General features: G+C 42.5%; 1 protein-coding gene and 1 pseudogene across 12 annotated transcripts in view; one reads left to right on the top strand and one right to left on the bottom strand.

Moving 5' to 3' along the window:
• The window catches only part of HDAC4 (histone deacetylase 4), a 247008-nt gene that overhangs the window by 20223 nt on the left and 200755 nt on the right, over positions 1 to 26030 (bottom strand). Inside the window, exon 23 of one of the 12 annotated variants that reach the window (XM_061607770.1) lies at positions 11653 to 11910. The exons of the other annotated variants lie outside the window; for them this stretch is intronic. Coding sequence (XP_061463754.1) covers positions 11838 to 11910 — 73 coding nt within the window. The 3' untranslated portion in view covers positions 11653 to 11837. Of the gene's footprint in view, positions 1 to 11652; positions 11911 to 26030 lie in introns of those variants that run through there. 12 annotated transcript variants of the gene reach the window in all.
• On the top strand, positions 3764 to 3882 carry LOC133378588 (5S ribosomal RNA; annotated as a pseudogene).

Genomic DNA, 26030 nt, shown 5'->3' with positions numbered 1-26030 from the left:
GTGTGGTAATAGGTTGAATCACGGCAAACTAGATTGTAATTTCATTTTTGGTAATTTAAAATAAAAACAAGTGTAAAAGGAACTATACAGGGTAACACGGAGTAGTGTACCTGGGGGAAAAGCCAAGCCACCAAGTAAGGGGCAAAGTGAAAAAAGGGGGAGGAAAGGGAGGGAAATAAAGGAAAGAGTGTGGACTTAGAATAAATAGTCAAAACCATATTAGAGCTTAGTATTTTAATATGAGAATCCTACACTTAACATAAAAGGGATGGGTACAATTATTAAAAGAAACAGACTTGCCAAACTCATAAGGGATTTACACCCCAAAGTATTGATGTTACAAGAAGCACATAAGGCAAAACTGACAGATGGATTCTTAAATAGCACCCAGTGGAAACACAGATTCTTGGCAAAAGGGTTGAGTAAGGCCAGAGGGGTGGTGCTTCTTTTTCATGAGAATCTTGACTTCGAACCTAAGAAACAGATGCTAGATGCTCAGGATAGGTATATGTTTGTAGAAGGGTTGTTGGATGGGCGACTGAACGTAGCATTTGCGACCTGCTATGCACCCAACAAAGGACAGCTGCAATTTTTTCAAAAACCATTGAGGAAACTACACAAATTTACAGAAGCAAACATAATCCTGGTGGGAGATGTAAACTTAAATATGCAAAGGATGGACTCCAATAAACCATCAAAAAGTCAGAAAATACAGAATCCATGGTGACGGGGAAACAAAGCTTTTTACGCAAAACAGGTAGCAAATTTTTACAATCTGATACATAAAGAGGGTCTAAGGGAGGTCTGGTCAGAGATCCACACTAATGATTTTAGTCATTCTTTTTACTCTAGACCGCACGGAAATTTCTCTAGATTGTTCACCACTATAGTCTCAGAAGAGATGCTCCTGATGGTACGACAAACAGAGGTAGGAACAATCCGAGTTATTGACCATGCTCCAGGAGCAATATAATTGGAAAGAATACTCGCCCAAGATCGAAATTGCATCCTGCACTTCTATCTTCTCCGCAATGTAGGGCAAAAATTCAAGAAGGATTGGAAAACTATTTTAAAGATAATATGAATGAAGGAAGGGAGGAAAGTAGATGGGAAGCAAGGAAAGTAGTGATTGGGGGCTATATATTAGTGAACGGGTTCATCCAATGCACATATAAGGAACAAAAAGGGAAACTAGAGAGGGAACTACAGGACGTAACAACGAGATACAAAGCAACAGGCTAACAAAACATTAGGCAAGAGATGGAAAAGAACAGAGATGAATTTAGCTGAACTGGATAAGACAATGGTATATCTTCTCTACTGTAAACAAAAATATTATGAACATGAAAGCAAAGGATCAAAACATTTAGCTAAAAGGGTTAAAGAAAGGAGGAGAGGAAATCGCATTCATGCACTGATAATCGGAGAAACCAACGGTCTAACTACTGATAATGAACAAATAGGGGAGGAACTGGCTAAATTTTATGAGGAGCTACATAGTCAAAAGAAAATAGAGGAACAGAATATAAAAGATTATCAAGCTAGGGCTAGACTCCCAATGTTAACAGAGGCAAATAGAGCAATGCTAGATGATTCAATTTCAGAATAAGAGGTAGGGGTAGCAATAAAAGCATTAAAACTATATAAAGTACCAGGGCCAGATGGATACACCAATAACTTCTATAAACTTTAATACTTATCCCTCATATTGACTAGCTTATATAACACAATATTGACAGGAGCAAGGATGCCCCCAACCTGGTCTTCATCGCACATGGTGTTGCTATTGAAGCCAGGTAAAAACCCAACTCTACCAGACTTGTATCACCCAATATCATTATTAAACATTGATTATAAAATCTTTGCAACAGTTCTCGCAAATAGTCTTAAATTAGTAATCCCTAAACTGATTCACCCAGACCAATATGGGTTTATTCCAGACAGTTATATAACTGACCCAGTGCGTTCACTATTCAGTATAATAAAAGAGTGTAAACTTAAAGGTTCTCTGCTGGCCGTATTGGCATTTGATAGTGTGAATTGGAAATTTCTATTAAATCACTATAAAAATTTCAATTCGCCCCTAAATTTATAACAGCTATACAAACCATTTATACCCTACAAATATAAAATTTAATGGGTTGCAGAATAAAATTGTATGCTTATCAATGGTGCCTTCTCAAACTGGGGGAAAGCAACAAGTGGGGTACCACAGGGCTCGGTCCTGGGCCCAGTGCTCTTCAACATTTTTATTAACAACTTGGATGAGGAGGTACAGAGCATGCTTATCAAATTTGCAGATGATACAAAATTGGGGGGCACAGCTAATACCATGGAAGACAGAAACAAAATTCAAAGAGACCTTGATAGGCTGATAGGCTGGAGCATTGAGCTGAAAACAATAGAATGAAATTCAACAGGGATATATGCAAAGTTCTACACTTAGGAAAAAGAAACCAAATGCACAGTTATATGATAGGGGATACTTGGCTCAGCAATACGACATGTGAGAAGGATCTTGGAATTGTCGTTGATCACAAGCTGAGTATCAGCCAACAGTGTGATGTGGCTGCAAAAAAGGCAAATGCTATACTAGGCTGCATTAACAGAAGTATAGTTTCCAAATCGCGTAAAGTATTAGTTCCCCTCTATTCAGCACTAGTTAGGCCTCATCTTGAGTGCTGCGTCCAGTTCTGGTCTCCGCACTTCAAGAAGGATGCAGACAAACTGGAACAGGTTCAGAGGAGGGCAACAAGGATGATCAGGGGACAGGAAACAAAGCCCTGTGAGGAGAGACTGAAAGAACTGGTCATGTTTAGCCTGGAGAAGAGAAGACTGAGGGGAGATATGACAGCAGTCTTCAAGTACATGAAAGGTTGTCACACAGAGGAGGGCCGGGATCTCTTCTCGATTGTCCCAGAGTGCAGAACACGGAATAATGGGCTCAAGTTGCAGGAAGCCAGATTTCGACTGAACATCAGGAAAAACTTCCTAACTGTTAAGAGCCATACGACAATGGAACCAATTACCTAGAGAGGTAGTGGGCTCTCCGACACTGGAGGCATTCAAGAGGCAGCTGGACAGCCATCTGTTGGGAATGCTTTGATTTGGATACCTGCATTGAGCAGGAGGCTGAACTTGATGGCCTTATAGGCCCCTTCCAACTCTATTATTCTATGACTCTATGGTATTTAAGTCCTCTATATACAGCACGGATCTTTAAAACTAATTCCCAAAGGTGCTGGTGAGGATGTGAGGCACAAGGTTCATATCTGTGGTAAAATAAAGGGTTTCTGGTATGAAGTAAGGGAAGAAATACAGAAATTGACAAAACGACGTTATTTTAGTCTGGAATTAGCTTTATTGAACATCTTCACAGGACAAAACTCAGAACTGCAATATAAAAAATTAATAGGATTCATGCTGACAGCAGCCAGATTGCCAGATACTGGAAAACTCTGAACAGTTTAACAATGTACAAATGGCAATGGAAGCTGTGGGAAATATTAGAGACACTAACACAGAGAATAGAAGTGGCAGAAGGGAAAAAGAAAAACAAAGACTCTTTTGAAGCGGACTGGTGGCCCTTCAATTTGGCATCTACAGCAGTCCTGACTGGGACCAGTACCATCTCCATTCAGAACAATGTGGCTCTCATGAAGTTGGAGCCTCTCATATATCTGTATTAGAAAATACGAAAATAATCAGTAATAAGGGGGGGAACGAGGGTAAAGGAAATTATGGGATATTAACTATCTGTTATGTCTACAGCCATACTACCCTGAACACGCCCAACCTTGTCTGATCTCAGAAGCTAAGCAGGCTCAGGCCTGGTTAGTATGTGGATGGGAGGCCGCCTGGGAATACCGGGTGCCGTAGGCTTAGAGGAAGGCCATGGTAAACCACCTCTCTGAATACCTCTTACCATGAAAACTCTTATGAATACATCCAAAAGATTCATAGGGTCGCCATAAGTTGTAATTGACTTGAAGGCATATAACAACAACAAACTATCTTTTGCATGTTATGAGTTAAATGTAAAATGAAATAATAATAATAATAATAATAAACAAAGTTAAATGCATGTTTCATTCTCACAATGACTGAGGGACAAGCAGCTGAAACTGTGATAACACTTCAGAAAAACTTTGTCTACATATTATTGTTATCAAATAACAAACTTATTAGGAAGAATGTCCAAAGCAACATTTTTCATTTCTCTGTCAGGCAATTTTATATGCTGTCTGCAGTGTCACAATATATGGTGATGGCCACTATTTTAGAAAGCTTGAAAGAGGGACTAGAGGAATTCATGGAAAATCAATAGTTCTATCAATGACTATTGGCCTGATAGTTTAATGGAATCTTTACTGTTCAGAGATAGTAAATCTTTGAACAACAGTTTCCAGAAAGCAAACCATTCAGGCTTGCTTGTGGACTCTCTAGAACATCTCAACGGCCACAGACAGGTTGTTGGTTAAGAAGCTGGTCTGGTCTGGTCGGATTATTCTTAACTGCTGCAAAAAGATTATTGGGAATTCACTCACATATTTATACTGTGATCCTTTGTACTTCCAAGCAAGTTAAGTTCCAGTAACTTCACTGGGAATATTTTCCGCGTATTTTGGGGTTTGACTGGAGTATTTAGAGGTATAAATACAAAGCTAATCTTTATGTAAAAGCTCAAATGCAATGTCAATGAAGATGGTGGGCTAGTTGGAAATTTGTTTCTTGCCATGTATAATTTAGCTAAATCAGCACTTGAAAGTGGAGAGAGAACTTTAAAAATTTAAGCTTCACTTCAGGTATACAGTAGGGATCACTCTCATCACAAGAAAGTAACCTGAAGCCTTACTTTGGGGCACAGAACAACCAAGCTATGTCTTGACTCCCTGAGGATGACAGCAGTTCTACAATGGTACATACAGGAGCAAGATCTGCAAGGAGTTGCCTATAGCGGAGACAACAAATCAACTCAGACATGATCTCAATACAGAATGGGCCTTCACTATTAAGCCACTAGCGCACATGATCTCTGTCTACTAAACTGTTAGAAATATCAGGAACAGCCAATGAACCTATGGAGCTGAATCACAAACAAAGGACAATTCAACTGATATCCAAAGCCATGGTAGACCTGCAGTTAAAAAGGAAAGACTTGAAAAACCTCACTAAACAATTAAATCTACATGTTTGTGGTATAAAGCGTCTGCAGACAGCCAGGATATACATGCTTTTTCCATATCTAAATGTCACAGAGCTAGATTTTAGAAGAGCCCACAGGGCCCAAAACCCATGATACTGTGAAGCCCTGAGATGTAGTAATGAGGTTTGCGCACTTTCCAGTTAGGGATTCTGTGCAACGTGAGAGCTCTAGAGTCCAATGAGTATGACAGTATATGCAGGCCCCAATCTTTCAACATCTGAGTCCTCAGGTGCATAGATGGGGGGTCCTTTTAAAACGGAGACCTGGGATTGCACAACACATGCTGTTACATCACACAGGGCAGCTAGGTGCTTGCTTGCCTTGTTTGATTTGGAGCCAGCAGCAGGCATCTCTGAGACAGAGGATGAAGAAGATGAGACAGAGCTTGGCCAGTATGATGACATATCTGAGTGGGTCAGGAAAACGAAAAAGGAAGAAGCCACATTTTAAGAAAAATGGTATGTAATCCCTTTGCTTTTGTTTTTGGCCAGTGAGAATGCTAGTGGTGCAAAGTGACTGAAATCTAATGCAGTTTCTTTGAAACACAGTTCTCTTATCTACTATTAATTATATACAAGCCACTGTTTTAAGTTATACAAATGTGTTTAGTCACAAATTAAAACTGTTGCAGCTATGGGATTGGGGTGGAGATTTGAGACAAGGTTACAGGCGTCAGATATGGAGCAAGGGACTCATTGAGCCCAGACTTGATAGGGTATCTCCAAAGATGTGTCGGTAAGTCAGGTTGCTTTGTGTTATTTGTTAAACTGCTTACAGCAGGCTTCTTCAAATTGGTGCCCTCCAGATGTCTGGGACTACAACGGTCAGGGATTATGATAATTGTAGTTCAAAACACTTGGAGAGTGCCAGGTTGGGGAAGGCTATGATATAGGTCACTGGAACAAAAAAGGGGATTACTTCTAAGAAATGAGGCATCTAGGGTAAAATGTTTTGGATGGCATGCTGTATGCTTAACTTTTATATGAAAAAATGGAAAGTCTTGCATTGGCTGCCTGTATGTTTCCGAGCTCGATTCAAGGTGCTGGTTTTAACCTATAAAGCCTTACACGGCTTGGGACCACAATAACTGATGGAACGCCTCTCCCGATATGAACCCACCCGTACACTATGCTCAACATCTAAGGCCCTCCTCCAGGTGCCTACTCTAACAGAAGCTGGGAGTCTGGCAACAAGGGAGAGGTTCTTCTCAGTGGTGGCCCCCAAATTATGGAATGATCTGTCTGACAAGGTGCACCTGGCGCCATCACTGTTATCTTTTCGGCACCAGGTCAAGACTTTCCTTTTCTCCCAGGCATTTTAGCATGTGTTTTTAAATTGTTTTAAATGTTTAATTTGTGTTTAAATTGTTTTTAAAAGATGTGTTTTAAATTTGTGTATGTTTTTTTAGGTACTGTAAACTGCCTAGAGAGCCTCAGCTATGGGGTGGTATAGAAATACAATAAATAAATAAATAAAAGTATATTCACTAAACGTAAGAAAGCTGAGTAGTCTCATAAACAGAGTATTGAATACTATCAAAAGAGATCAGCCAGATATACTTCCGCTCCAAGTAAGTAAGAGGGAGAACAACTCTTAAAGCCCATCACTTGTTTACAGATCATTGCTTAACCATGGACAACTCAAAGTCATAGAGTCTTGGCAAAGTTTGAAGAAGTTGTGAGACACGGGGGGGAAATCTGTTTTCATTAAGAAATGGTCATGACAGGATCTTTCCAAACAGTCTGTTCTTGAGCGATGGGCTGACTCTACTGGACAGCTTTAAAAAAATTGTAAGGTGCTTCTAGGTGGTGACTTTAATTTTGAAAATGACTCTACACTAGATAGAAGCAGGGCTATTGGAAAGGTACTTTAACTACCAGGCTTGCTTGAGGGTGCTTTTGGTAATAACTAAATCTGCAGATGCAAGGTTTTATTTTTCACTCATCTAGGTACAAATATGTATTATTGTAAAAAGATTACATTCGATCCTCTGTGGGATTTTCCATGAATATTCCTGAGAAATGAATCCAATATTGTTACAAGGCACACCTCAATGAATAAATTAAAAGGCAACATTAATAGCAAAGATGGGTTGCCTTCTGTTGCAATATGAGATGCAATGGAGGCAGTTAGAGGGTCCTATATCATTGAAATAAGTATTATTTACAAAAAGGCTAGAAAATACAAGTGTGACAAGAACATTAAGAATAAATTTAGGCTTTCAGCAGCAGCCACAGCCTGGAAGGGTGGGGGACATATTCGGATGGTCCGTCCTCAGAGACTGATGGAATTTGGCAGTTTCCTGAATGCTCTGGGGAATTTCCCAGAGGATAGAGCTAGCGATCCTGCTGAGGCTTTGGTCTCACTATGGGATGGGAAGATGAAGAGGGCTGTAGACAAGATTGCTCCTGAGGGTCATCTTTGATGCTGCAGGGCCTACACTGCACTTTGGTTTTCTAAGAAATTTCAGGCAATGAAGCTGGGAGATGACTATCCCACGGGTGGCGTAAAACTTGCTCCAAAATTGACCAAGCACTTGTTAGACCACACAATTCTGCCTACTGGTGAAGGCACCCTGCTATAATTCCTGCATTGTTGTATTTTTCTACCATTTTACATTTTTTTCTACCACTGGTTTAATATAATGCACTTGTAAATATACTACTACATTTCTAGAAGAATGAAAACTATTTTGAAATCTTGTTACAGTCTCAGAGCTTTCAAAGGTTTTCTTCCCCTCTCCCCCCATCAGGATTGTATGTTTTGCCAATGTAAGTGCTACGGGCTCAACATGACTTGCAGGCAGGTGACAACTCAAGACCCCTGTTGGACTTCCAGGCAGGTACAGTGGAAACCATGAACAATTCCCAACATTCATCGCACACTGTGAGCTGTACATCCGAGTGCGGTTGTCAGATTTCCCCACTGACAACCTGAAAGTTGCATTCACAATTAATCTACTGGAAGGAAAGGCCACGACGTGGGCGACACCTCTGCTCTTGAGGAATGGCCCTGTGTTGAGACAATATGATGCCTTTATGGCAGCCATGGCTGAGATCTTCCAGGATCCCCAGCGAAAGGTGATGGTTTCCTGCCAACTTGGAGCCCTGCCCAAGGGAAGGACTCTGTTGGAACTTAAACCAATGTTTTCCATATCCTGGTGGAGGTGGATTGGCTCAGCTTTCATGTACCAGTATCAGAAGGGCCTCAGTGATGAGTTGGTGTGAGTTCCACCCCACCAACATCTTATCAGAGCTCATCCAGCTATGCCTACAAATTAACAGAAGACTGGAGGGCCACTGAATGAAACACAAGGCTGCCTTAGCTCAACTGTTATTTCCAGTGCTCCTCCCCCATAATCACGGGAACCTCGGCTCAGTCAGAAGTGAAGCCTATGCAGATTGGAGGGTCATGCATGCTGCTGAAGGAGAAGAAAGAGAAATGTTGTAAGGGTGGGCTGTGGCTGTACTGCAGGAAGGTGGGTCACTTCACCTAATCCTGCCCTGCCAAATCCAAGAAGTTTCCAGTTCAGAAAAACTCCAAATTCCAATTCTCCTAGAGGTTCAAGAGCTGAGATCACTCATGACCAAGGGACCTCCCAATGCCCCAACTTTGCCTAAGCCACCCCTCCTCTTGCCCATTCATCTGAGTTTGCCTTCAGGACAGGTCTTCCATGTGCAAGCCGTGGTGGATTCTGGAGCTTTGAGCAACTTTGCAATATTGGCATTTACCAACCGACACATTATCCTGATACAGCTGCTAGATCCTCTGCTAATGGTGGAGACCATCAACACCCAATCCTTGGCTTTTGGGGAAATTCCTTTGGGCTGCATCTACTCTCTATCCGAGCTGGAGTTAGTGGCCCTGTAAGAATTCATAGATGTCAATCTCAAACAGGGCTTCATCCAACCATCCACATCCCCGGAGGGGGCACCTCTGCTGTCTGTGAAGAAGTTGGGCAAGCAGCACCCTGCAATGATTATATGGAGCGTAACAAAATTATTATTCCGAACTGCTATCCTCTTCCCCCCATCAACGAGACGGTAGAGTGGCTACACACAGTCTAGGTTTTTACCAAGCTGAACTTGAGAGGAATCTATCATCTTGTCCAGATCAAGCAGAATGATGAGTGTAAAACAGCATTCAAGATACGTTATGGACACTTTTGGGTATATGTTCATATCCTTTGGCCTCCAGAGTCCACCCCCCCTGCCCTCCAAGGAGGCAGGAACAGGCCGTGAGCCTGGAGGAGACTGGGAAAGAATTGGTTGGCATGTCTCCTGTCACATCGCCAAGGATGCACCTATGGTAAACAGACTAAGGTTGCTCTCTGTCTGTGTGGCAGAGTGCCTATCTGCTTGCCCAGTCCCAATCTGAGACAGTTCCTGTGCAAGTAGTGAGCCCGCCTCACCCCTACATAAGCGATCCCAGGGGGCATGTCAAGTTGCTGTGACAACATCTTAGCTTGAGCAGCCTTGCCTAGTAACGTCACAGAGCCCTATGTTATCTGTACGCTGATCCATGAAACACTTTAGCACTACGTTTTGAATTGGAAAAAAGCACACCAGTAGTTTGAAGTCTGATTCCAAGGGGCTACGCCTGGACAATAAGAACTATTCAAACCAGAGCTGTGCATTCTGGCTTACGCCCATTATGTGTTTGGATATCTCAACATTCCAAGCACAGACACATTGCCATTGTCACAAGAGAAGGAAGGACGCATTACCTTCTTTGCTTGTGGGCTTCCTCTTGTTGGCATTGTTGGTGGATCTGTTTCTGTCCTCTTGACTAGGCCTTAAAGGACTGGGAGTGGAGAAAGTACAGTGTAACACAAAGGAGCTGGAAGTATACTTAATTGAAAGTTAACAATTCAAATTTACCTGAATTCAGAAAATTGAGCTATATATTAGCTGCATTTGTTTATCTTCATAATCCCTATTATAATTGAATTCCTACTAATCTGATGCTTTGTTGCAGTGTCTTTGTCTTAGTGTTTACTTGCAAGCTAGCCACTAATTATTCCCCCCCACAAAATGGTGAAACCAAAATCTACTGCATAGAACTACAAATTCTTCTGAGAAAAAGGTGATTTGCAAATACTTTCAACTAGAAAATGCATTTGTGAATGCTACTAGGATGACAAAACATATCCTTGTAAGTAAGAAGTGTCCAGTTGATATAATGATCAAAGTGCGAGTAGCTTTTCCCAACATTCTCATTCCAGAAGTCTTCTTTCTACTCCTGTAATATCAGCATCATCACAAAGTGTTATCCAATCAACATCCACCAGTAAATATACTGCATACAACTATATATAAGAAAACTCTCAATAGCTTCATTTGTAGCCAAGACGACACCTGAAGATCAGAAAAAATTTAACCAAGCTCTTGCAAGAGCAATATATTATTCTGGAAAGCCATTGTCAATAACTGAAAATGCATACTGGCGGGAAGCTGTTAAAATTAAGATCATCATATATTTTGCCAAAAAGACATTCGTTGTTTGAGCAAGCCTCTTTTACAATCAGAATATGAATGGTTAATAGACTTTGTGCAAGGAAAAATCACTGTGACCTACACTTACAGACGGATGGACAAATGCGAGGGGAGAAGTAATCATAAGCATTGTGATAACTCCTCAAACAGTTCTTTTTACAGAAGCATTGAAACAGAAGAGATCAGACATACTGCAGAGCATATCAATTGTAAAATATGTGAAGTCCTACAGAAAACTGGGAGTGGGAAAATATTTGCTTTGCTGACTAGCAATGCAAGTAATATGAAAGCATCATGGGAGATCATAATGGATAAACATCCACATATCAGTGCAAAAGGATGGGCATCTCATGGGCTAAACTTGCTTCTTAATGACATCATGAACCTGGACACCTTCCAAAGGATCTACAGAAGGGCACAAGTTAAAACCACGTAAGAGCTGCCCATATTGTAACTGCAGTCTTCAAGAAGAAACAAGAAGAATGCAAATAATAAAACTATCACAGAAGCTCTGTAGAAAAGCTTGATGGGGTGGAATGGTGATCTCTTTTGAACGTTTACTAGAAAACAAAGAAGCTCTTCAAGGAACAGTAATTAGTTGAGATTCTTAGAAGTTGTGCAAGAAGTGCTGTACTTGATGAGGATGTCTTATGGGTTCAGCTGCAGAACTCCCCAAAGATTCTAAAGCCTATTTCTTCAGCAATCACTGCATCTGAATCAGACAGCGCACTTGTCAGAAATTCTTACCAGATGGCCATGATAAAATCAAGTGTTTTTGAGAATATACGTGTATCTTCACTTACAAGTACAAAAGAAAGTAAAGCAAAATATTTTATTAAGAAACTGGAAAATTTTTGTTGATATCCAAACCAACATGCTGCTGCAAATCTGTTGGATCCAAGATTCAAAGGCAGAAATGTAATTGATGATAGCGCTGCTCCTGCACTCGTCTGGATTACAAAACAAGCAGCGCCCTCAGGATTTGATGTTGGAAAGGTACTTTCAAATGTTGCAGAATACAGAATATCTTCTGGTATTTGGTCCAAAAATGCAGTCTGTTATTTTGCCAAACATATCCTTCCTTCAACAGGGTGGCGAGGCCTTTGCACAACACAGCCTCGGACTCCTCGCTGACTTCAAATTCTTTCACCTTCTGCAGCAGGTGAAAGAAACTGTTTCAATCCAGGCAAGCCTCCAGTTTTTAGAAGTCTGTGATAAATATGATGATAAATAAGAAGCAAAAACTGATAGTGATAGCTCATAAAATGAGACTGATTAAATTTCATACAGTATTCACTGAATCTTGGGTCTTCTCTCCCCCCCCATTTTCTCACTCTTAATGAAAATGAGTGCTTTATGTCTGTCTGACACTGTGGAGGACTGGAGGAGACATAATTTTGAGAATACATAAGTTTTCTTTGTTTTAATACAATGTTGATGATTGCTTATGTTTTTATTGTTTTTGCCTATTCCTCATAAACAGATAAAAGCAGTCATTTGTAACTTTTTTAAAAAAGTTCAATTTGTAATTAATAGTCTGAATAAATTCCACTTTTAATATACAAAAGATGGTAATTTTACGGGAAAACCAAGTTATACACGATGGTCATTCAAAGACCATCAAGAACAGCAAAACCACTTGATAGAAGGGCTGCAACACTGAGTTGAATACAGAACTATTCTGAATTACAACAGAAATATCCTGAAGTAAAATTATTTGCAACAAAGTACATTGATTGGATACAACTAAGAATACAATCCTAATCTTACTTACGTGGGAGTAAGCTGCAGTGAACTCAACAGGATTTACCTCTAAGTATATATGGCTAGTTGTAATTACTGACTTCTCCCATTGATTTCAATGGGACTGAAGCATAAATTAATGTGAATCTAACTCAGGGCACAATCCAACTTGTATTTACACTGGGCTGAGGAGAGTTGGATATGGCAGACCCCTGGCTGAGCTGCCAGCAGAAGCCCCTTGCTCTGGCTCAGCCATGGCAGAGCCAATACCTTTCCAGCTTAGCCAGCGGTCCACTGGGGAAGCCCAGCCTGGCAGAAGAGGTGCCTGAGGAAGGCCCCAAAAAGGGGTGTTCCAGGGGCATGTCAGAGGAGGGATTAATGAATGAATGAATGAAACTTTATTTTTACCCCGCCCTTTTTCCAAACTGGAACTCAGGGCGGTTTACAAATAAAACTACATGTAGTTAAAAGCATAAAAAAAAATACAATTAAAATACAATTAAACTATACATAACCTTAAAACCATGAAACAGGCACTTAAAATACTAAAAAACCATTTAAAATAATACAAATAATGGCATAAAACAATAAAACAAACCTTGTAGAGCCAATCCTAAACACCTTCTATCCCAAAAGCCTGTCGGAATAAAAAAGTCTTTACTTGCTGATGGAAGGATAGCAAGGAGGGGGCCATTCGTGCCTCCCTAGGCAGGGAGTTCCAGAACCTAGGAGCAGCCACCAATCGCACTTGCGAAGGTGTTGGGACTGAGAGAAGTTAAGGGGACTTACAAAACATTCAGTCCTGTTCAAAGGACTCCTGCATGTCCCGATCCGGGCCAAAGTTACGCTGTGAAAAGAGTAGGTCTAAGAAAGTCTGTGGAGAGTGCTTACTCACCAGTAGGGGAGCCAGCTTTTACTTTCCAGTCCCTGTGTGCAGCTCCCAACTAAGCCTGTGTTCAGCTGGCCCGGCAGCTCCCAAATTCAAAATAGATGCCACAAACCTTTCCAGCGGCTCCTGCTGGCACCCCTTCCGTCAGCTTCCCACAAGTTGGATTGCTCTGCCCTTGTGTTTTCATGTTAATGCTCACACACCTCAAGTTATATTTACCTTCAGATAAAATAAATTCATCCACTTTTCCTCAACACAAAATAATGGGACCGCTAAAATGATATGCATCCGCCATATTGGGATATTGTCAGATTCATCAATGTTATTTATTGAATATTAATAGATATTTTGGTTCAGTAATTATAGCTAGTGAATTAAATTACATGTCATTTCTGAGTCCTTTTCTCCATTTGTGTTCATTTGGTTTGGTTTATGATTACAACTGGATCAACCTTTTGTTTGATCAAAAGCTCATACAGACCCTAAATATTGGAAGACTGGCTGAGGTCTGATCGGGAAGAGGACCCATAAAATAAGGGACCAGGAGGCCACAGGCAGGGTAGATGAAGAAAGGGGATGGAGTAACAATGTACTGGGAAACAGAAACATGGGGAAAAGAATGGATGGGAAGGCAATTCACTTCTTTAAGGCATCTGTAAAAGGAAACAATTTGGGTGCCAAGAAGCAATGGGTAAGGAGGCATGGACTGAATTTCTTATATTGAACTGATCTCAACTAACCTGTCAATACTTTGGCTGCAGGCCTCTAATTTCATAATAATGTCTGGTTTCATTTGAAGGTGACATTCTGCAGCAAGAGAAAGTATTTTCTTGGATATATTTTTCACAGAAGGCAGCTATCTACTCATGTACAAAGTAGCCAGGTATACTAGGAGTTAAAGAAAAGGCATGTATATCTTTGCCTAGCTCAAAAGGATTTCCACTGATTCATCTGAAGACTTCAAAGCATCTGAATTTAGCATTTGGACTGGTTTGAATTAGAGCTCAGTTCTCCACTCTGAGTTTCCAATTCACAGTGAAACTGCCTGCCGCTTCTGGATTTCATTAGGGCCAATTTTCTTATCTTTTCTTCATCTTTTGGTTTGATCCCCTGGAAATGCAACGTGGCATTCTATGGGCCAGCATAACAAGGTGCTGCCTTTAAGGCATGCATTGTCTCATAAGACTGACAAAAAAGGATACAGCCCATTCCCTTCACTTTTCTGCCTCTCTAGGGGCTATAAATTGTAAACTTCAAAGACCCTTTTTACATTAAAATCAATAAAAGTGAATCAGGAAAAGGTTTTTCAAAGCAGCTGGTTAAGAATCTCAAAGGTCATTTGACAACTTATCATCATGAAAAAACTTGGCTCAAGATTAAACAGGTTTCCAACATAACTTCTAGGCTGATGATGTATGCGCAGATGCATGCACTGCTGGAATTATTTTCTATATTTGTGATCTGCAAGCATACAACATTTTTCTATCAGGTGACCATTGCTTAGGCAGACCCTGTTTGTGCCCTACGGGGGTTTGGGGATAGCAGCTTGGTCAGTGGTGATTTGGCCCACCTGGCTGGCCCTTCCAGGCTGGGCTGAGCAGTGGGTGCTGAGACTGTGCCCTGCCCTGAGGCTGGCTTCATGCAGCCGTGCAGTACAAGAGTCAAGGCTAGCCAAAACAGATGAGAGGCAACCATTCGCTCTGGCTTGCCTTTAGCCTACGTACCATAGAATCATAGAATAGTAGAGGCCATCAAGTCCAACTGATAAAACAGCCGATATCATAATGCCGTTGTATAAATCTATGGTGCGGCCACATTTGGAATACTGTGTACAGTTCTGGTCGCCTCATCTCAAAAAGGATATTATAGAGTTGGAAAAGGTTCAGAAGAGGGCAACCAGAATGATCAAGGGGATGGAGCGACTCCCTTATGAGGAAAGGTTGCAGCATTTGGGGCTTTTTAGTTTAGAGAAAAGGCGGGTCAGAGGAGACATGATAGAAGTGTACAAAATTATGCATGGCATTGAGAAAGTGGATAGAGAAAAGTTTTTCTCCCTCTCTCATAATACTAGAACTCGTGGACATTCAAAGAAGCTGAATGTTGGAAGATTCAGGACAGACAAAAGGAAGTACTTCTTTACTCAGCGCATAGTTAAACTATGGAATTTGCTCTCACAAGATGCAGTAATGGCCACCAGCTTCAATGGCTTTAAAAGAAGATAGACAAATTCATGGAGGACAGGGCTATCAATGGCTACTAGCCATGATGGCTGTGCTCTGCCACCCTAGTCAGAGGCAGCATGCTTCTGAAAACCAGTTGCCAGAAGCCTCAGGAGGGGAGAGTGTTCTTGCACTCGGGTCCTGCTTGCGGGCTTCCCCCAGGCACCTGGTTGGCCACTGTGAGAACAGGATGCTGGACTAGATGGGCCACTGGCCTGATCCAGCAGGCTCTTCTTATGTTCTTAACCCCCTACTCAATGCAGGAATCCAAATCAAAGCATTCCCGACAGATGGCTGTCCAGCTGCCTCTTGAAGGCCTCCTACGAATTTACCTTATTTGTGATTTTTTGAATTCAAACTCTTCAGAATGGCAAAGGATTTGGAAATGGGAGAGGCCCTAGCAACAGTAAAGAGCAGCAGGGAGGACAAAAATCACATTGTGATTATTAGACTTGGTAGTAGGGAAGTATTCTAAAGTACAAATACCTCTCAGATCATCATACCCCCCATTCTCTCTCTCTAAAGGTGGTCATCATCACACTGTCTCTCACCTCCTCCATTCACATCCTCTCTCTCTCTCTCTCTCTCTCTCTCTCTCTCTCACACACACACACACACACACACACACACACACCATCAACACTTCCTGGATTCATAGAATAGTATAGGGGCCTATAAGCCATAGAGTCCAACCCCCTGCTCAATGCAAGAACCTGGCTTAAGGCATGCCCAACAGGTGGCTGTCCAGCTATCTCTTGAATACCTCCAGTGTTGGAGAGCCCACCACCTCCCTCGGTAATTGGCTCCATTGTTGTACCACTTTAACAGGTAGGAAGTTTTTCCTGATGTTCAGCTGAAATCTGGCTTCTCCTTCGCTAGATGCAATCAGAGTTTTGGGAGACTGGTGAGAATACATGCAGTACCCACCGCGGTTATCTAGGACACCAGCATGTGTCCCAACCCAGCTCCTACTACAGCTGGGAAGAAGAGATGCAGTGGCAAGCCCTTGTGATCTGTCACAAAGAGTAGAAGCAGCCTCTACAGACCCCAGGAGAAAAAAGTATTTTAAAGCATCTACGTACATCCAGATACTTCGGGAGAAGCTCAGTCCAGGTGCTTCAGGGGCAGCAGTGAGTGCACTCCTTATCCACTACCTAAAGAGAAAGCTGCAACAAGGGGGAGAGGCTGCAGGCTCAATGGGAATGCTGATAGTTCCCCACTTCTGCTCGGGCAGTACTGCCATGTACTTCTTGATTCAATGTGACACAAAATCCAAGCATTCTGAAATGGTAAGGGACATCTACCTGAAATACAAGCAGCTAGCTGCATCCAGAAACTGCCTTGGATTGAACCAAGGGTTATCATGTTTTTGCGAGAAGGATGGGCCTGGCTGCAATTGCAGTGGATGGCACCTGCTGTCCAAAGAGATACCTCTATCCAAGGTGGTAATTAAGTTCCCTACCTTAACCCACAGTACTGGTTCAGAGTAGTCCTAACTGTCATTGGGTTTGGGGCATTATGAGACCTGACAGGTTAAAACATTTGCCTCTTGGAAAGTTTTGCATAGGACTTCTGCATGCCTTACTGGGAGGGAGGCAAAGAGCAGTTACAGAGGCTAAAGCTGTGCTGGTCTTGGAGGAGGTAGTGTCCAAAATATTGGACAAGGAAATGAAGGCCAGGCAGATCTCAGGCACGTTGTCTCAGGCCTACACACTATCTCCACTAGGGCTGGTACCCAAAAAATCTCCGAGGAATTCAGGCTAATTCACATTTTATCCTAAAGGGTGATCCAGATTTGTGTCCCATGTGCCATTTGCCTTTTTGACATCACCATGCAAATAATTAGGGCAATGCCCTTTTCATGTTCTATGGCTTGTGCTACTTTTGAAAAGTTCAACACCTTCATCGAATAGCTGGTTAAGTACAGGGCCCTGATGATAAATGTCAAGCAATTTGGCGTCAGAGACAGAATATGAGTCTTGTGGTCGACTCCCAATCTTGGAAATCACTAAGGCAGCCTTCTGCAGCCTCCCACCCCCCTTTTTCAACTGGGAGAAAACAAGCTGTGTGAAAGAAAAGGCATTAACATTTTATGAGAGGCATGTAAAGACTTCATCAAGCAGTGCCTGAAGTGTGTTCTGGAAATGATGCTGATCTAATCAGAGCTCCTAGTGTAGCTCTAGAAGTGTTCAAAGAAGCCAACTGTTGGGTGAACAATGATTGGATATATTATATAACTACAGTTAGATGTAAGTAAAGGACATTTTTCTCTCAAGTCCATCCAAAATCACATTATTGGTAGAATGGTAAGTTATGTCCCAGCAGAGGCTGGCCAAAGGCAGAGAGAAAATGTAAAATGTACTTTATCCTTATGAGAGACACACATAAACTTCATCAAGCAGTGTCAGAAGTATGTCCTGGAGATGAAGCTGATCTGGTCAGAGCTCCTGGTGCAGATCTAGAGGTGTTCAAAGTCACGAGGAAAGGTGGAGATTGACAAAAGGACACTGGCAATACATCGGGTGCTTCTGTGATGAAGGCTAGTGGCAGTATCATTCGATACTGGCATTGCATGCTTCTGCACATAGTACCATATATAGTGCCTGGAACATTTCTGGGAAGTCAGTGGTCACCTGTTGGAAGCAACTGTATCTGGGTGCAGGATGACAGTGGAATTATTAGAGCACTGGATAAGCTGTCTGGGAAGGGCTGTAGTTCAGTGATAGAACATCTGCTTTGTGTGCACAATGTTCCAGGTTCAATCCCTGGCATCTTCAGGTAGGGCTGGGAGTGAATCCTGTCTGAAACCTAGAGAGCTGCTGCCTGTCAGTGAAGACAATGCTGAGCTGCATGGACCAATGGTCTGACTCAAAAGCTTCCTGTGCTTGTATTCTGTGCTGCTTTGCTTTGTGGCAGGTTTGGACACCACACAACAACATCGCGGGGGGTGTCTCCATAAGAGGCACAGGAAATTTGGATACCAGTCCTCCAACAGCAATAGGGTTCAGCGGGATGTCCAGAAATAGCTGGCATCATTCTTTCCAGTTCTCTTTGCAGCTGACCTGCTAGTGGTCCTGTCCTCATATGCCCAGCCCAGTGGAAAGAGAGTTCCGTTCAGCTTCTTGTTCACCTATCTGTGTGTGTCAGCTTCCTAATTTGTCTCTCTCACCTCCCATCGGGCAAATAAACAATAACAAAATTATTTATTTATACAGTACTGCATGTCCCTTTTCAAAGAATGAAAGACTAGGTCCCTGCAGTAAGGGGCTTACATTAATATTGGCTGATGGATGTAAGAGTCTGTCCTTAGAAATGCCAACAGCAGCTTTCCTTTCAAGCTTCATGACATGTTATTTATTCTTTAAAATTTGTATCACACCATGTGAACCAAGTAAGCCCCGAGGGCAGCTTTCTCAGAATAAGGTATTTATCACTGAAGTACAAGTACACCTCTAAGTGTGGATACAAAACTGTGCTCTTTTATATAAGAGAACAGATAAAAATGATTTAAATTATTAAGAACTATAAGCTTTTCATAATAGTTTAACAGAATGAGCTCCTGTATTAGTGAGTCAAAAAAATTGTGAACAATAAAAGTTGGCAATTCTATCAATTAATATCACATAATCTTTTTCAAAATGTTTCTATTACTTGTAAAAGCCTGCATCTCTCTGTAATTATGCAGCAAACTTACTTTCAGATAGAAAGCTTCTTAGAAATTGCAAAAACAACTGCAAGTCTACCGCATCAGTCAAATACAAGTGCATCTGTATGTAAATAGCAAAACAAAGCAGGAATTCCATCTAATAATAGATAATAAATCACACAATGTATTATAGGACTTCTATAATCTCTAATGCTTCCCCCTGAAAGAAGCAGGCACTCTTGACCTGAAGTGGTGTAAATGGTAGCTCGTCAGCCCATAAAGAACACAGGTGAAGAGCCAAAAATAAATCAGTTCCATTAATGAAAAATTCATTAAGTACCAGGGCCAGCTCCAGTTGTTAAAGAGCCCTTGGATAGGGCCCTCTCCAACAATGTTGGGCTCCCCCATGAGTCCCGACAGGCTTAACTGGCAGCAGGCAGTGATGAGGCAGAAGATGAGGCCTTCCCATGAGTGCTCGGGCAGCTTGGAGCCAACGTTCCCACAGCACCTTGGCCCACCCCCTCCCAAAATAGTGTTGCTCCAGGGCATACTGGGTAACAAAAATGGCCTGAGTTGTGAGGCACCCCCACTGACCCTAAATCAGGAATGATTCAAATCACTGTTGGAAATATAACGGTGGTTCCAAATTACTCTGCTCACAGCGCCAGAAATGAGTAGCCAGGGGCAAGTGTGAATGTTGGGTCTTAGCTTATCAAGGATGCTGGCTGCTGATGCTGGACTCATTTTTACTGTACCCAAGAAAAACCACTGCACTATAGGGGTAACTCTTGTTCACTCTACTGATTCAGAGGAACCAACAATCTTTTTTCCAGATGTTATTCAGACTTCTGGAAAAGGTGACTATATTTTCCCCAAGGAGAACGAAAGAAGGGTTTTGGGTTGAGTCTGGAGCAAAGTTTTTCTGCAGCATATGCAGCCACAGGTTTTTAAAAATAAAACCTCTGTTTGTTAAAAGAAGAACAGGGAAAGATTACAGTCTCACCACTGGATGAGTGCAAAACAATGAATCCCATGGGCTCTGCTGAACTTCATTGGAATGCAATCTTTGTAGAGTGTGGCAGAGTTAAAGGTGGAGGGAGTTAGGTATGTTTTACCCTATTTATAAAGTCAAGACTTGCTACACAGTTTGACAGGTTTTTTCCCTTTTTTTTTGCTCAGCTCTGACTTGCCTCAATGCCCCCATCTCTGAAAAAGTGTGCCTGTGCCTTTCCCAAATTCCCGTGTGCTTTCTTGCCTTAACATTGGCGTTTACACTCACCACCCACTATTCATTGTCCTCCTTCCTGCAAAGGTTTTCTTTGACATAAAGTGGGGGGGGGATTCTTTGACATTAAGTCCAAGCCTTATAAGAAAAAAAAAGTACTGCTAGCACGTCAAAGAATCATGGTCCTGACCAAGTCTCCATTCCCATGTTTTCATTAGTAGAAGTCTTTACCACTGGATTGTAAATGGATCAAGTGCTAATACTTAATTTCGTTACACTTGTCTTCAAAACCAAAACTTGGCAAAGGATTGAATAAATCAAGTTTTCAAAATGTTCACAGATTTGGTAATCAAATGCAAAGCATAAAAACCCTGTGTTGTAGTCTAACTACTTGCTCAATATCTGACATGGGCAATTGTTTTTCTTTCAATGCATAAATGCCACTTTTATATGCTACTGAATACAAGTGATGAAATACGCTCAACTTAAGCAGGAACAGAAAGGTTAAAAGTGATGAATAATTAAAACAAACCTTTGCTCACATGCATTTGTGTCAGATTTTTATCTACAGGGTCTTAATCCATCATTAGCCATGCTTCAGCATCATCACACTGCCTACAAAAACATGGTAAAAACTGCTCTTCCAGACAATGTCTAACACAAATAGTGGGTGCACAAGCAAACAAGCCACTTGTTGGGTGAACAATAAAGGGATAAAATTGTATTATAGAACTACAGTTAGAAGTAAACAAATAACATTTGTCTCTCAAGTCCATACAAAATCACATTACTGATAGACTGGTAAGTTGTGTCCCAGCAGAGGTTGGCCAAAAATAGAGAAAAAATGTACAACGTAAAATGTACATTATTCCACTCATGATCCTGCTAGGTGAAGGTATACATTTCAACGTATCACATAAGCATCTACTGCAAAAATAGACAAATGCAGCAGGGTGACTATTACTGAAGCAATATGGATATTTTAAATCATAGACATTATATATGTTGTCACAGTTATAATAATTATCAAGGACCATGCTGCATTACATTGTAGAATTTATCAAAATTTTATTTAATCAACAGATAATATTTGAACTCCATCAAGATCCACAGACTTCCTAAAAACTAACAAAGCAATCTGGGCTCAGGAAAGAGGATTCAGGAGAGATCTAAAAGTTCACCTGATCAGTTAGCTGCTTTACCAGTAGACGGAATGGGTAAATAGAAGATTATAGAGCATGATCTAGAAATGTGCAGAAAGAGCCTTTTCATTTCGTTTTCCAAACACTTGACCCATCAAATGGAAAAGGGTTTGAATGTAACATGTTGAGAAGCAGTGTAGTTTAGAAAGCCATGCTAGGACTGGGGAAAACCAGGCCCAAATCCCTATTAATCTATGAAGCTCACGGAGTGCCTTTAAGTTTAACACTCTGGAGGTAGATTGGGCTGAGAGGTAGGGTTGAAGATACAACTGAGTGGAAAGGAAAGAATTATGTATGCTGTCCTTGGAAAAAATGTTAACATACTAGTGATGTGTCTCTGTGCACACAGAGGCACCCTGCACCTTCCCACAATCCCTCTATCTGATGCTCCTCATCACAATAAAAGGCATTTTGCTAGTTTAAAATAACAATCAATAGCTGTGCCATATTCCGGTCCCCCACGCACCCACAGGATTGCTGGTTGCCCTATCAGCCAGCTCTCAGATCTCCGGATGCTGCTTTTAAATGCCAGATCGGTCCATAATAAGACCTCTCTCATCCACGATTTAATCGTGGATGAGGGGGCTGATCTGGCATGTATAACCGAGACCTGGGTGGGTGAACAGGGTGGAGCTAGTCTCTCCCAACTGTGCCCACCTGGGTACTTGGTTCAGCATCAGGGTAGGTCTGAGGGTCGGGGAGGGGGGGTTGCTGTGGTCTATAGCAGTTCCATCTTTCTCTTCAAGCACCCTGTCCATTTAGCTACTGGCCTGGAGTGTTTGCACCTTGTGTTGGGTCAACGGGACAGATTGGGGATTCTGTTGGTGTACTGCCCACCCCGCTGCCCAACTGACTCCCTAACTGAGCTGACAGAGGTGGTCTCGGATGTGCTGTTGAGATCCCCTAGACTTTTAGTGCTGGGGGATGTCAACATCCATGCCGAGGCCGCCTTATCTGGGGCGGCTCAGGACTTCATGGCCTCCATGACAACCATGGGGCTGTCCCAATACGCCATTGGCCCAACGCATGTGGCAGGGTACTCTGGACCTGATTTTTGCAACTGGACAGGGTGAAGGTGATCTGAAGGTAGGGAGTCCTTTGTCATGGTCAGATCACCGCTTGCTGAAGTTTAGACTTACAGCGACTTTCCCCCTCTGCAGGGGTGGGGGACCTATTAAGATGGTCCGCCCCCGGAGACTAATGAATCCAGATGGTTTTCAGAAGGCTCTGGGGAGTTTTCCAGCTGATAAGGCTGACGCTCCTGTTGAAACCCTGGTCAAACTGTGGCACACTGAAGTGACCTGGGCAGTTGACATGATCGCTCCTGAGCGCCCTCTCCTGGGTAGAGCTCATACAGCTGTGTGGTATACTCCGGAGCTGAGAGCGATGAAACAGCATAGGAGACGGCTTGAGTGCAGATGGAGACGAACTCCTGATGGATGCAACTTTGCACTGGTAAGTGCCTATACTAAGTTATATTTAGTGGCAGTGCGGGCAGCAAAAAAACAACATTTTGCTGCCTCTATTCAATCTTCTATCTGCTGGCCAGCGGAGCTTTTTAAAGTTGTCCGAGGGCTATTACATTCTGGCCCTAAGGACATGATAGATCCATCTGAAGCCCGTTGTAATGAATTTGCCAGGCACTTCCAGGACAAAATTTCTTGCATCCGTCAGGACCTGGACTCCAATGTTATAGCAGTGGATTTAAATGAGGCATCCGGAGCACAGTCTGGTCATGTTTTGTTGGATGAGTTTCAATTGGTACAGCTCGAGGACGTTGACAAGGTGCTTGGACAGGTGCATGCGACCACTTCTATACTGGATCCTTGCCCCTCTTGGCTGATAAAAGATTGCAGGGTTGGAACCGCCGGCTGGGCCACGGAGGTGATTAATGCCTCATTGCGAGAGGGAGTGGTCCCTGGTTGCCTGAAGGAGGCGGTGGTGAGACCACTTCTGAAAAAATCTTCCTTGGACCCAGAAATTTTTAACAATTACAGGCCGGTAGTGAACGTTCCATTCCTGGGCAAGGTTCTAGAAAGAGTGGTCGCGGACCAGCTCCAGGCACTCTTGGATGAGACCGATTATCTAGATCCATTTCAATTGGGGTTCAGGCCCGGTTTTGGCACTGAGATGGCCTTGGTCGCCCTGTATGATGACCTCTGTCGGGAGAAAGACAGGGGGAGTGTAACCCTGTTGATTCTCCTTGATCTCTCAGCAGCTTTTGATACCATCGACCATGGTATCCTTCTGGGGAGACTAGCTGATTTGGGAGTTGGAGGTACTGTATGGCAGTGGTTCTGCTTCTATTTAGCGGGTCGTCTCCAGAAGGTAGTGCTGGGGGAGTTTTGCTCGGCACCCTGGGTCCTCTAATACGGAGTTCCACAGGGGTCAGTACTATCCCCCATGCTTTTTAACATCTACATGAAGCCGCTGGGTGCAGTCATCAGGAGTTTTGGAGTGCGTTGCCACCAGTATGCTGATGACACGCAGCTCTACTTCTCCTGTTCATCTTTTTCAGGTGAGGCTGTCAAGGTGCTGAACCGATGCCTGGCTGCGGTAATGGACTGGATGAGAGCGAATAAATTGAAGCTCAATAAGACTGAGATGCTGTTAGTGGGTGGTTCCCCTGACCAGATGGGAGAGGCTCAACCTGCTCTGGACGGGGTTGCACTCCCCCTGAAGGAGCAGGTCCGTAGTTTGGGAGTTCTTTTAGAACCATCCCTGTCACTAGAGGCACAAGTAGCCTCGGTGGCACGGAATGCTTTCTATCAACTTCGGTTGGTGGCCCAACTACGCCCCTATCTGGATAGGGAAAACCTTGCTTCAGTTGTCCATGTACTGGTAACCTCAAAATTGGACTACTGCAATGCACTCTACGTGGGGCTGCCTTTGAAGACAGTTCGGAAGCTGCAGCTCGTGCAAAATGCAGCGGCCAGATTGTTAACAGAGACTCGGAGATGTGAACATATAACTCCAATTCTGGCTCGCTTGCACTGGCTGCCTATATGCTTCCGGGCTCAATTCAAAGTGCTGGTTTTGACTTATAAAGCCTTACACGGCTTGGGACCACAATACCTGGTGGAACGCCTCTCCCGATATGAACCTACCCGTACTCTGCGTTCAACATCGAAGGGCCTCCTTCGGGGGCCCACCCAGAGAGAAGCCCGGAAGGTGACAACAAGAAAACGGGCTTTCTCTGTGGTGGCCCCCGAACTAGGGAACTCTCTCCCTGATGAGGTACGCCTGGCGCCAACATTGCTGTCCTTCCGGCGCCAGGTAAAACCCTTTTTGTTCTCCCAGGCATTTTAACAACATTTTAACAACATTTCTAACATGTATTTTTAACACCTACATTTGCACTTACGCTCTTAATATTTTAGTAATCTTAATTACTTAACAATACTTTTAACTGATTTAATACGTTTTTAATATTTTTAGGCTTGTGTAGTAGTTGTTTATATGTTTAATTATGTTCTACTACTTTTGGTATATTGTTTTTTAAGTTGTTGATATATGTTTTTTACCTGTATATTGGATGTTTTTATGTTGTGCACCGCCCAGAGAGCTACGGCTATTGGGCGGTATAGAAATATAATTAATAAATAAAATAAATAAAAATAAACTTACTTTTTAAAAAAGTGACAACAGTCTGAACAAAACCTGCTGTGTAACTGATCAGTAATAGTTGTTTGTGAAGACATGTATACTCAAACCCTGGCTTTTATAATGGTTTGTTGCTGAAGGGAAAGTAATTTGATTAAGTGTTGCACATTTCTTCATTTAAATAATGAGGCTGAAGACGAGCATGATAACTACAGCCATCTAACAGGAGGAATAGATCTGCAATTGCTCATGTCATGCTATAGATCAGAGGTGGGGAGTATTCAGTCCTCTGGTATCATCTGTACCTATAATGTCATAAAAAAGACTTTCCTAAAACTCACCCTATCCCAGGTTATAGATTCCCATTCTGTCAAGGCTCTAATTTCACAGTGGAACAATAAGACGGAAGGGACCATTGATGCAATTGTTCCTATGTGCCCTCTCTGGCTATTGGTAGTCCGGGAGGCTCTTTGGTTTACTGAGGACCTCCAGGCAATGAAGCAAGATGGATGTCGGCTACAGCACAGGTGGCACAAGTCCCAGCACAAATATGCTTGAGTAGAGGTACAAGTACATAGCTATTCCTGCCACATGGCAGTGGTGGTGGTGAAGAGAGAATATATCTCGGCCTCTACTGCATCCCCAGTAATCGCCCAACGGAGCCGTTTAAAGTGATGAGCTGGCTGGTCTAAACCAGTGTGGTATCATCAACAACGGACCACTCAACAGGTTGTTGTGAGCAATTTGCAGATCACTTGATCTCCCAGTGGCTGTTGATACTACTGACCATGGTGCTCTTCTG

The sequence above is a fragment of the Rhineura floridana genome, chromosome 2, assembly GCF_030035675.1.
Source record: "Rhineura floridana isolate rRhiFlo1 chromosome 2, rRhiFlo1.hap2, whole genome shotgun sequence".
Classification (NCBI taxonomy): domain Eukaryota; kingdom Metazoa; phylum Chordata; class Lepidosauria; order Squamata; family Rhineuridae; genus Rhineura; species Rhineura floridana.
The sequence above is the reverse complement of the archived record's forward strand: the minus strand, read 5'-3'. Positions and strand labels throughout refer to the sequence as shown.